The sequence below is a fragment of the Vulpes lagopus genome, chromosome 23 (genome assembly GCF_018345385.1).
Source record: "Vulpes lagopus strain Blue_001 chromosome 23, ASM1834538v1, whole genome shotgun sequence".
Classification (NCBI taxonomy): Eukaryota; Metazoa; Chordata; class Mammalia; order Carnivora; family Canidae; genus Vulpes; species Vulpes lagopus.
In genome coordinates, this window is record NC_054846.1 from 48,308,246 (window position 1) to 48,320,994 (window position 12,749).

General features: G+C 54.7%; 1 protein-coding gene across 3 annotated transcripts in view; it reads left to right on the forward strand.

Annotated features, from left to right (window-relative positions):
- The window catches only part of RNF220 (ring finger protein 220), a 229,035-nt gene that overhangs the window by 213,423 nt on the left and 2,863 nt on the right, over positions 1-12,749 (forward strand). For all 3 annotated transcript variants that reach the window (XM_041738264.1, XM_041738265.1, XM_041738266.1), the window contains 5 exons: positions 278-410; positions 8,392-8,488; positions 8,677-8,763; positions 8,898-8,953; positions 9,088-9,166. In XM_041738264.1, the coding sequence (XP_041594198.1) occupies positions 278-410; positions 8,392-8,488; positions 8,677-8,763; positions 8,898-8,953; positions 9,088-9,166 (452 nt within the window). The remainder of the gene's footprint in view (positions 1-277; positions 411-8,391; positions 8,489-8,676; positions 8,764-8,897; positions 8,954-9,087; positions 9,167-12,749) is intronic.

Genomic DNA, 12,749 nt, shown 5'->3' on the forward strand with positions numbered 1-12,749 from the left:
TGGGGTCTCCATGTGGGCTCAGCAGCTTCTTCCTCTTTGTTCTTCACCCTCTTCCTTTGCTTTTACTCTTCTTCCCTTCCCCTGGGGCTCCAGTGGAAAATTATTGGGAAGAGGCCCAGATCTTTGACTTCTAGATTTGTTTACTTGAAAGGAGCACTGGAGCCAGGAGCCCATCTGGCACACCAAACTGGGGGCCAGGCCTGTGCCTTCCTCGTACACTCTGGGGAGCAGGTAGTGGTGGCCTGGGACCCGCATGATCCTACTCTGCTCTTCACAGAGGGAAGGCTCCTGCGTGGCTGAGGATGATGCCGTGGACATCGAGCACGAGAACAGCAACCGCTTTGAGGAATATGAGTGGTGCGGGCAGAAGCGGATACGGGCCACCACTCTCCTGGAAGGTGGTTTCCGAGGTACAAGCAGCTGACACATAAAGCAGTGGCACTCTGGTGGCCAGGCCTCTGCTGGGGATCCATCTGTTGGGAGCCGAGAGGCCAGGGCCGGTGGCTGGTCATCCGTTCCACCACGTGGGAACCGCTGCTGGCGGGGCTCCTTTGTGACCGTGCTGCCTGCCTGTGATGTGCATATTAAAATGGATGTATTTGGGTGGGGAAATGGAATTGTGAGGCTGCAAGCTAGGAGTGACGAGGGGGGCTCTCAGCCTCTCAGCCTCGGGTGATGCATTGAAGGTGACAGCCAAGCCGCGTTAGCACCTGCATAAAATATTAAAGGGACGGTTATGCATTTATCACTCCATCCCTCTTAAGGCTGATAAATGAGAATCCAGCAACCTGCTGTACACCTCCAGCACTGGGGGCCCTGAGGGCTTCCAGGCAAACACATTGGATTTTCCTCCTCCTCCTCAGCCCCATGTCAGGGAAATCAGTTGCAGAGGAGAGAGTGAGTTATGGCAAAATCTGACCTCCCATGAGCTTCATTGGTGAATCTAATTTTAGCTCTGATCCCATCCCTTCTCCCTGGGCGCCCTCTGCCCTGCAGCAAGAGGGGCCTAGGCCCAGCTGCTCGTTGCTTCCCTTGGGCTCTCTCCCGTGCTGCATAGGGGTCTGCAGGGCTTTGCCCAGCTCCATTGCCCTGCCAGCTCCACGGGGGGACATGGCTCAGTGGAATTCTCCCACCAGGGGGCTCAGCTCAGTGGAATTCTCCCACCAGGTCGGACAGTAGACCGACCGGTTGGATGCCTAGGGTCATGTCCTCTTGTCAGACTCCCCTGCTTTGGGCAGGAGGAAAGGGAGTCTGCCGCCTGGCCTCTAGCTCTCCTCTTTCTGTGCACGAACACAGCTGGCACTGTAACTTATGATCATTAAGTGAACCAGTCTGCTTCCCGTCTGCCTCCAATTCCCTGGGCAACACCCTTGGGAGTACTGGTGGGTCTGGTCCCAGGGGAATCTCACAGCAGCTGGGCAGAGGATCTCTGCCTTGTTAGGACCATGCTGTGTGGGCTGGTCCTGAGGAGCGGTCTCCATAGCGCCGGTGCAGTGCAGACTGGATACGTGAAGGGCTCCGAGTCCAGGTGAGGCTTTCTGCCTCTGGGTTTCTCTCCATCCCCCAAGCATTTGGGGGCAAGCCAGAGTGTAAATCAGGGCAGTAAATCAGCCCAAACCATTGCCAGAGCCTGAGCTGGAGAAAGTTCATTTGCCATTTCATTCTGGTCCTAGAGTTTTAGAGTGTGTGAGGCCCTGGGAGGATGAGCAGCAAAAAAAAAAAACGAGGATCCTGGGTATGGCACACACAGGTGTCTGGTGGTGGCCCATGCAGGGTCTGTTGCAGCATGCCGCCCTGGGTTCACTCTGTTGGCAGCTGCAGGCACCCACATCTTCCATGACTGTGGCAACCTCTTAGGTTTCTTGGCACAGAACTGGACCTGATGGCTTCTGGGCACCAGACAAGGCTTCCAGGGGGTAAAGCTGCATACATGGGGCCTGCTGGTTTGACAGAGTATTTCCCCTGCGCTGGGACGCAGTTGCAGAGCGGGTGTGCGGTGCTCTTAGGCCCTGGGCGGGTGTCAGTTTTCCCTGAGTGTTTACAGTGTGAGGTTGTTCCTTTCAAGAATTCCTGAGGGGAGTTCAAAGGGGGCTTTTCTTTGAGCGATTTGGAGAGCGAAAATGAGAGTGAGGCTTGAAGAGGGAGCAGGGCTGGAGGTGCCTTTATCTGCAGAGAATGGCTCCAGCTTGCCTGATAGAAGCTGCTGCCGCCTCTTAAACAGCTTAGTGCAGTCAAAAGACAGGCAGACTTGAAAGGCTGTTTTACAGCAAGATCAGCGGGGGCCACGAGGCAGAGAGCGGGGCGCAGTGGAGCAGAGGAGGCTGAGGCTCCTGGGGGGGGGCGGGGGGGCATCAAAGGAGACCCTGGTTGATCCTGCCTGCCTCTGCCCCTGAAACCCTGTCTGCAGAAGCTGGCCATCTGTCAGTCTACCCTCCCTGGCCAGGACCGGTAGGCCTCAACTCTTGGGGGGTTGGGTGTGGCCCCGCCAGGCGGGCTGGTGTCAGTGCTGCGCATTGATCGCCCGCCGGGCGGGCCCGGCCGCAAGCCGGGCAGCGCGTGCTTAATGTGATTGAAAGGCAGTTAAAATGGCGGTGACCTTTTCAGGAGGAATTAGATTGCCTGCCAAGACCGGTTAGAGGGAGTGATAACGCCGGCTGAAGAAGCTGCCCAGCCGACTTCAGAGAGAGGGAGCAGAGGCAGGATGAGCGGGCGAGTGGTGAGGCCCATTTAAGCAGCGCTGTGCGTGCTGACAGAACAGAGATTGCTGTCCTTGTTAGATATGAAAGAATTGAAGAATTGCAGATAAGTTCCTGTATCCGATCATCCCCTATCCCTCCTCCCAGACCAGGGCCCCTTCGTCATCCTCAGCAAAGCTTCACACCAGGCCCACTGGGAACTGGTCTGATGGAGCAGATCTGTTACCTTGAATGTGATCTGCTGTGGAGCCAGGGAGCAAGCAAGAGTTTTGGTGGAGACACTTGGCTGAGGGGAACAGGCCTTGGAGATGGACCTGTGGCTATCGAAGGCAAAGCCCAGCTAGCTCAGGCCTTGGAGTGCTTGGAGTTGGGATCTAGAACAAAATGAAAGACCAGACAGAACAGGTAAGTAAGCACCAAGATAGGTCTAGCCAGGACTAGATCTTTAAGAGGCTAAAGGAAATAAAGATTTCAAGACAGTAGGTTGGAAGACCTAAAACGTTGGGAAATACGGTGGCCTTCCCGGTTCTCAGAAGTCTTGGACTGTGTGCCCAAGCTGCTGACGTCCTCTCAGAGGGAGAACCCGAGGGATGCTCAGCGGCTCCTGCTGTTTCCTCCACCGAGCGTTAGAATTGCATAAAGGGTGGCACAGGGCCTGGTGCTTCCCCAGCATCTCCCTAAGAGACCTTCGCAGGTAGGAGAAAAAGATCCTCTTCTGGGACATCATGCCAGCATGGGCAGAGCAAGGGGCCTCTAGGCTAGAGCAGCAGGCCTCAGGGAAACTTAATTACACAGCCCTTTGGGACAAAACTCCCATCTATAGGCAAAAGAAGTATGTGATGAATGAGCCACACCTTTCCTCTTTGCCTGTCTCTGGCCCCTGGATCCTAGAAGAGACTTATGTTGAGCTTTCATCCTTGCCCTGTATTGGTTGCTAGTGAAAGTTCACCCCGCTGGATTTAAGGAGCCTGGAGCCTGTCGTGTCTGGAATGGACAGGCTGGAGAGAGGACACAGGAATGGTTGGTTTCAGAAAAGGTAACAGGGATGGGGCAGGCACAAGAGTGTGGTGACATGGAAAAATTTCCCAGGAGGCCGCACAGGAACTAGAAGGTGCTGCAGCTGCATCTGTGAGCCCTGACAGGAGGCACACTGCTAGACTCTGTGCCTGAGCACGTTTGAATCAAACAGGTGGAGGCGAGGGAGAATGAGGCCACTAGAGAATCAGCTGTGCAGGCGTCTGCCCTGCAACTGCATCTTTCTCAAGTTCTGGTCTCAGCCTTAGGCAGGTTCCAAGTAGCCAGGGATGAGATCTCACGGAGAGGACAGGCAGGACAGCTAAAAGACCTGGCAGGGTCTCCCAGATGTTTTAACCAGCTGTGGCTTGCTAAAACCACCCGATTCTGGGTCAGGAGGTGAGAGGTATTGGGAGTCCCAGGGCACAGAGAGCTAGGCTCTCCCCTAGCCACTGCCCCCTTTAGCACATTAGTCCCCAAAAGGTGGGAGCCCCAATGGCTACAAGCACCGCCGCTTGGTCCGGTCAGTGACAGGTGCTAGAGTGCTGGCAGCCGTCTTGGAGTGGGGATGGCTAGGGCTTCTGCCTTCCAGCTCCCTACTGCCTTTAGTTCTAACTGCTGCGTGGTGGGAGGGGTGAGGAGAGGTGGCAGGGAGCAGGGCACCTTCTGTCCCCTGTGGCAACTGACGGGGATTTAATCGCCTTTTGGAACACAATTGTTAAGCTGGGACAGAGGGAGTGCAGGCAGAAGGAGCAAGTATCAATGGTTTTAAACGGCGTCTGTCTCTCTGCGTCTCTCCTGACGTGAGGCAGTGAAACGCGTTATTGAGGAGGCCCGGAAAGTGGCTAAGTGCGTTTGACACACGCCAACTCCCTGCCTCCACACTGGATAATTGCATTGTCAACTGTTCAGCGAGGTGGCAGGTGACACTGCAGGCCGATTGATTGTCCCGCATCGCAGCTCCCCAGACTGTCAGCTCCCCAATCGATGGCGTTTACACAAGACACCGTAACTGCATCTGTAACTAATTCCAGTGTAAAACTCTCCGGAAGCTGCTGCCCCAGTCTCTCCCCCGCCCCTCCCCTCAAGAGCATGGCCTCTGGAGGGCCCCAAGACTTTGCTTTCTCCCTGGGCTCAGGTTTTGTTAAGAGTAGCAGGTGAGGAAATTGATGGCTCCTTTATTTTGTGGTTTCGGGTTCCAGGACGTTAGTGTCCCCAGTAAACGGGCATCTCCAGTTTCTCAATCGATCACCTAATCAATTGATTAAATTAACACTGATTTTTTTTTTCCCCTTTTCTCCTTGATGACCCAGGAAGAAATGAGTTTATGGGAGAGGAGTCATTTTTATAAAATTTAGACTTGCTTATCATTTCTGCACTTAAATCTCTTCTGTTGCTAAGTCTTCATTTGGAGGGAAGCGGTTTTTCACACTGCCTGCCCTCCCAGAACCCACTCTGCTGAGCGTCGTTGACAGGCTTAGCTTGCCTGTAGACAGCAGCCCAGTGTGTTGTGCCACTTGAGATGGGGTTGAGCCCCAGCAAGGGGCCTGCCCTGGTGACTAGAGGGGGTACTCCAGGTCATCTTGGAGGTCCTGGGAGCTGAGTCCCTTTCCTGGATAGCAGCAGCAGGAGTGGCAGCTTGCTTGTTATCCCCAGAGCTACATGGAACAGGAGCCAGAGGCTTGGAAAGGAGCTCTGTGTGCCATCTTGCCTCTGAGTACTGGCTTGGGATGTTCCAGCAGCTGAGAACATAAAATGGCTATGGAGCCTTCCTCTCAAAGCAGGGGGGGCGGGCAAGCTGGTGGGGGCGCTGTCTGCATAAAACGGCTTTATGGCAGTTTCTTTTTATTATGATTCTGCCAGAAGTCAGCAAGTGACATTTCATTAAGAAAATAAAGTTTAATGTGCTGGGAAGGAGGTTGGAGCAGGCTAGGGCAGCATAAGAGGGAAATTGGCAGTAGCAGCCGGTTCTGAACACCTGTGGGGGCAGGGAGAGGTTCCCTACACCTGTCTGCACTGGGGGATGGGGTCAGGGTCACAGCATGTGCCATGCTCCCCGTCCTACCTAGCTGGTCAGAGGAGCAGGAAGTCACCTGCTTCAGGCCTCAGTCTCCTTTCTGACACAGGGCTCTTGGGCCCTACCTGGTCGGGGCCAGCCATCACTGCTGTGGGCCTGGCCAGCTCTGCTGGATGATGCTGAGACCGCAGCAGTGTATCAGACCTGGGTTTTTAATCTGGTGAGGGACCATGGCAATACAAATAAATATGATTGGAGTTGCCCGGGAGTCTGGGTGGACACCAAGGAAGGGGACAGCTATGTAGAAATACCTGGGGACATCTCTGCCCTCAGCACTGGAGGGTACAGATCAGGTCTTGAAACTCTTGGGTCTCAGATGCCAAGCCAGGCAGAGGATGATGAGCTCAGTAAAAGTTGAAAGAACATTGCTGGGGTGAGTTCATTCAGGAGGTATTTCTGGAGCAGCTATGCGCATAGGCACCGAGAGTTCATAGCAGGAGGCAGGGCTGAGCTGGGTCAGACTTGCGAACAAGCCGGCATTTGTTTTGTAGACCAGGAGGCAGAAGAGGTAACAGGATGTACAAAGGCAAGGGCACAGGAGCAAACGCAGGCTTGGGGAAAGCACAGCAGCTGTGTTCCACTGGAGCAGGAGTCCTGGTCAGGGCCTGGCAGAGGAGAGGACTTCAGGCCACAGGGCTGCTCTCTGTGTTGAGAAACTGGGACTCTTCCTGGCAGCGTTGTGGGACCCTGCTCTCAGCTTCGCCACGAGTTCTTTGCTTTCTTTTTTGCACACTCACCAGACAGGGCTGGGCAGGGCCAGGCTGAGGGGAGGATGTGAGGCTGACTGCTGAGCTGTGTGTACTTGGGGGAGGGGACGTTGGCAGGGTTCGGGGGCATAGGCTGTAAGTGAACCTGATAGCTACATTCTGATTGATGGCAGAGTTTGTCTCCCAAACTGTCAGAGGGTTTATAGAGGTGCCACTCACCCACAAGGAGGGAATTGCTTGTCAGGACACCTGGCCGTGAACAGGAGACAGAGCTGTAACTTGGTGTTTTCTCAGCTTAATGGCCCTGCTGCTGACCTGCCTGCTGCCTCGAGTTTGTTGGTGCCTCAGTGTGGAGGGAAAATGAGGATTGTTGGGGAGGGGTGGAGCCAAGGCAGTGCCTAGGGGAGCCAAGGCAGTGCCTAGCGCCTCTCCTTCCTTCGTGCTACTTGCCTTTGGGATAGACGGAACCTCCGTGAGACCAGAGACTGGAAGCGTAGGTGGCGGAAGGAAGGTCAGGAGGAAAGTGGGCTTGAAAGATGGAGAACATTCCACATGGAGTGAATAGCATGAGCAAAGGTCTCAAGAGCGGGACATACGGGCTCGTGTGAGGTGCAGTACATTGTCTGTAGGCATAGTGCTCATGGAGGGAAATGAGCAAAGGTGGAGAAGTAGGTGCATCCACATGTTAATAGATCTGGCTAAGATTATGCACCTGGTGGGAGCCATAGCTGGTTTTGGAGCCAGTAACAGAAGGGTCAGAACGTGTGGCAAGCAGGATGGAGGAACAGATGAGAGGCTTGAGGGCCCCCTATAAGACTGTTGTCCTGGTGAGAATGGAAAGAACGACAAGAACAAGTTCCTGAGCTTCCTCGCCTCTGAGGGTTTCCTTGCTGATTCTACCTGCCACAGATTCCATTGTTCTCATCTCTCCGTGTCCTGGCGGGGCTGCTATTTCTGCCAGGGGATGTGGTGTGAGACCACTGGGAGGAGGAGGCAGGGGCAGGGAGGGAGAAGCACCTTTGTGGCCCCTGACCCTGGCTCTCAGGAAGGATGATGGGAGCACAGGGCAGGTAAGGAGCCCTGAGGTGGCTTTGGCAGCTCACCTGTCCCTGTTGGCCACGGGTTTGCCTGAGCTGAGCCAGATGCAGCTTGGTAGGGTCAGCAGCTTCCTGGCCCATGGCCCTGCCTCCACGCAGCCCGGTTGCCTTTGTGGATTGCTCTGAGAAGCAGGTGTGCGTGCCTATCCTCCCTCGTCTGTCCCTTCCTAATCCCTTTATAACTGCGCTTGTCCAGGAATCTGGGCTGAGTGAGGTGGAGATGAATAATTAATGTCAGGCGCTTCAGACACCAAATATTTGAACAGCTGCCTGGTGTTTTTGCTGGCAAGGACCTGGCGGCCAAAATCAGGACGTTGGCTGGGGGTCTTGCAGTGTGGCTCTGACTGGCCCTAGCCAGTTTGCTCTTCCCTCTCATGGACTGTCACAGTGGACCATGGGCCACAGGGGATGCCCAGGTTCTCGGTGCGAGTGGCTTCTTCGTAGACCTGAATTTCTTGTCCTCTTTCTGCTAGTCCTAGACCTGGAAGACAGGTGGACAGCAGGGCCAGCTTGAGTGTCTCCTGAGGACCTGACGTAGTATATGAATGGGCTAGTTTATGAGCAGAGGCCACTGGGAGCAGTGAGAAGTGGCAGAGGAGGAGGAGGAGATACACAGAGTGAAAGGGATTGAAATGTCAGAGCCAAGAGCACTTGAGTAATTGGCTCTCTGTGTTCCAGGCCCAAATTTCTATCTGGGCCTCACCTGGCCCCAAACCTGAGCCCTACCTAGAAACAAAGAAGGGGCATCCTTGGCATCATCTTGTTGGCCCCTGGCCCTGCTCACATCCTGCTTCCCACAGGCTCTGGCTTCGTCATGTGCAGCGGCAAGGAGAATCCGGACAGCGACGCTGACCTGGATGTGGATGGGGATGACACTCTGGAGTACGGGAAGCCGCAGTATCCTTGGGGCATTGTGGGACAAGGAGGGGCTGGTGGGACAGGCCAAAGGGAATTTAAAAAGTAGCCAGCACCTCTGCCTCTGGTACTTGCTCATACTGCCCACCCCCACTTGGGGTCAGTGTAAAAGCTTTAACCTTCACAGCCTACTGCAAACTAGGATCTGTTGTCCTTGACCACCATGCCAGATACACGGAGGCTGATGTCATCCCCTGCACAGGCGAGGAGCCTGGCGAAGCCAAGGAAAGAGAGGCACTTCGGGGTGCAGTCCTAAAGCAAGTGTGGGCACAGGCTTGGGTGGGTGGGATAGAGGGATGGGAAGTCCTGAAGGCAGGGGTCAACCCCATACCCACCCCAGGCTCCCCTGCCTGCCTTTAGGGCTCACTCTGTCCTCTTCTCCTCTCCCTAGTGGCGGCCCTCCCAGCACACGCATCACGCCTGAGTTCTCTAAATGGGCCAGTGACGGTAAGTCCTGACCCACCTTAGGAGTAATGGGGGAGAAGGGACATCCTTTGGGTGGTGGTGACTGACTCAAGCCCAATCCCTCACCTGTGCTGCCCCGTCTGGCCAGAGTATGAGTTGCCCCTCTGTCCCAGCAGAGATGCCATCTACCAGCAACGGTGAGAGCAGCAAGCAGGAGGCCATGCAGAAGACCTGCAAGAATAGTGACATCGAGAAGTGAGTGGCCAGGAGAGGGGCGCCTGGGAGGGCAGTGCAGGGGGAGGGGAGTGCTCTTTGCTAGCAGAAAGGTCTGCTGCCAGGGCTCCTGGCTCTCCAGAGCACAGCTTAGTCCTGCAGCCCTGGGCACACGACCGGCAGTGGGGCCCAGCTGGTGCTAAGCGTGACTCTGTGAATTGATCGCTGGGCCACTGCCCTGGGAGTCCTGGCGGAGGGAGGAGCAGTCGGCCTGCTTGCCTGCCCGCTGCAGCGGCCTCCGCCCGGGAATGTGATGTATGGCTGCCCAGCCCAGCCGGCGCACTTGATTCATCTCCAGTTTCTGTTTCTTAATCGGGAGCTAAATTGGTTTCATTTTTCTTGTCCCGGGTGGCACTCGCAGTGGGTTTTAGGCAGTAGCATTGGGTCTCATCACTTCTGGTAGGAATTTTTGGCCTGGGTTCAGTGGCAATGGAAGGGGATCTGATCCGTTAGCACTTTACATGGGGCTGGGCAGCCCCTGGCCTGGATCCCCAGGCGCCACAAGGACTTGGAATCAGCCGAGCGTCTTACTGCCTTTCCAGGAGCCCAAGCAAGGCCAGCTCTGGCCCCAAGAGTGGCATTGTCCAGTTCTGGCTGCCTAGAGTTGCTGCTGTTGGCCACTGCTTACCTCCCCTCACCCCACCCCTCTCTCTCTGCTGGAGGCTAGGTTGCCTGGGGTTAAAAGGCAGCCTCTTCATTCCAGGGCCAGTGTTCCATCTTGCCTCCTGCCAGGAGAGTGGATTGCAGGCCGGTGCAGGGCTGGGTCGGTGGCCCAGGGTCACCTCCCATTTGTTTCCCTCCATTTTGTGTTGTCATAAATTCATTCCAGCCCGTTGTGGTTGATCAGTTTATCTCGGCCGGGGCCGCGAGTGCTGCTGGCATGATGTATGGGCCGCGGCTCGGGGCCCGGCTGCCCATGAATCACCGCAGCTGCTCCGTGTCAGTGCTGGAGCGGGCCGCACGGGTTCGGCGCAACCAGCTTGGGGGGGAGGAATGACGTATGGATGTTTATTTAATAATTCTCTCCTACTCCAGCTGAGCGGGGCGGGCGGGGCTGTAAGGGGCGCCCACCCTCGTCTGGAGGGGCTGCTCATAAATCAGAAAGACAAGATCATTAATCAGGGATGGCGCCCGAGGGGGAGGTGGGGGCCAGAGCCAGTGGCCATCCATGTAGGTACTACCTACCCAAGGCTGGGGGAAGTTGCGACTTCTGTCCCACCTGTGTGAGCACAGGCACCAGTAGGTGAGTTTTTCTGGGATGAGTCGTAGACTAGCCCAGTCATATGTAGAGATCTCCACTGGGTCTGGATCTGCCAAGATTAGGACTCTCCAGTCCCTAGGACTTCTCTCTTCCTGGTACAGAACGTGGGTTCCTGCCCTAGATCTTTTTCACAACCCAGGGGAAGCAGGAAGGCGGGATGCCATGGCTTCTTCCAGGAAATTTTCCACCCCCTGCCCTGGATGGTCTCTGGAATAACAACTCACAAGCAGCCTGGGTCAGGAACTAGAGAATTGGGTGTCGCACCAGAACAGAGATTACAGGCCAGGTGTATGCTGAGCAAATCCACGATAAGGTGGGCTCTGCAGTTGGATGTGGCCTGTGGAGCTTTTGGAGATGAAGCAGGGGATGGCTTCATTCTCTCCTGGCCCCATCCTTTTTGCTTTTATAGCTCTAACTCATCTGATACAGGGTTTGAGAGTGCTCTGCTCTGTTCTGGGGTCGGCCTGTGCCCCTAGCTCCAGGCCTTAGTTTCTCAATTTTTAAAATAACTGCATAAGGGGCACCTGCGTGGCTCGAGGCTGAGCATCTTCCTTCAGCTCAGGTTGTGATCCCGGGGTCCTGGGAGCCTGCTTCTCCCTCTGCCTATTTCTCTGCTTCTCTGTGTGTGTGTCTCGTGAATAAAAAAAAAAAAATGTTTTAAAATTTTTTTAAATAATAATAAAAATAACTGCGTAAGGGCAGCCTGGGTGGCTCAGCAGTTTGGCGCTTTCCTTCAGCCCAGGGCATGATCCTGGAGACCCAGGATCGAGTCCCGCGTCAGGCTCCCTGCATGGAGCCTGCTTCTCCCTCTGTCTGTGTCTCTGCCTCTTTCTGGATCTCTCATAAATAAAACCTTTTTTTTTTTTAAATAGCTGCGTAAGACCAGGCAGATGTCCAACCTGGTTCTTGGAGAGCAAGGGAGCACAGCTACCTTGTCCCCTTGTCAGGAATTTACCAGCAGTCCAGATGAGGATGGCACACATGGCATTGGGCAGAGTGCCAGGGGAAGCGCCAGCTCTGCCAGCTGTGCCGGTGTTTGTAAGGTTCGAGGAGGTGGTGAAGGCCTCCAGATTGGAAAGTCGAATGGACACTCCCAGAGAAATCAGCCAGTGCAGACCCTTCGCAGCTTCCCTGGAGAGAGGCAGGGCAGAGAGGGTCCGGAACCTGTGGAGTAATAGATGGAGGGCATCCCTGATACAGGGACAGCCATCAAGAAGTCACATTCTTTGTTGCTGCTAGCGCCTAAGAGAAAAAAGTCAGAGATCAGAGTTTGTTGCTGCCCATGGAATGTTACCCACCATCCTCTCCATGCCCCCCAGTACTGTTTAGGCCCAACAGGGAAAGACCACCTGTAAGATTTCAGGTTTTTTTTAAGCCAGTTGTCTGCTCCAGGCTGGCAGGACGGGCCATCGCTCAGCACCACGCTTACGATTCTCCCTCAGTCCACTCTCTTACTTCCCCTTTAAGCCTCGGCTCCTCCCTGTCACAGCCTCCTCCAGGGTGCCCAGCCACTTCTGGTTGCCTGTGAGGTGAACTTCACTGAGTGTGGCCCCTGAAGTCTGCCCGGATACTGTCTCCTTTCCCACTGGAGCACATTGTGCTTGCCCACGGGTGAGTGGTGCCTGGGCCTACAGACCCAGCTCCTCCTGGGCGTTGCCAGTGCGGTAATGGTAGTCACGTAGTTCTTGGTTGATCACAGCATGGGGTCTAGGGGGTTTGCATCCCACCTCCCTCACTCTGAGCCAGAGGCAAGCTACTTCATGTTTCTCTGCTGCTTTAGTTTCCTCGTATATAAAATGGGAATATTACAATCTCCTCATGGGGTTTTTGTGAGGTATAAATAAAATAATAATTTTCAATCCCTCTCAGTACAATTTCTGGCATTTAGTAAGCGCTTAATAAATTTTGGCTTATTTGTATTATCATTATCCCCTAAGGCCCATCTCTGGTAGCATCTTTTCTATTCCTTCAGGCAGCATTCTTACTCTTCCCCATCTGGGAGCTCCTCTGGGTTCTGTTCACTTGTTTTGGAAGGGATCCCTCCACTCCTTGAGATAGTCCTGGCTCTTCACTATTCAGTACCGCGGCCCACAGAGCCTTCCAGAAGTTACAAGGACTTTTGTGGGCAGGGCTTGAACCAGTAGGTGAGGACTCTCAGGGCATCCGATGTGCCCAGGAAGAAACAATAAGGAGCCCTTGAGGCCTATGGCCCAGGACCTGGATTCTGTGAGACTTGTGCAGTCCCCACATCTCTTAATTACGTGGCATTTCAGTCAACAAACATTTACTCGTACTCACATGCCC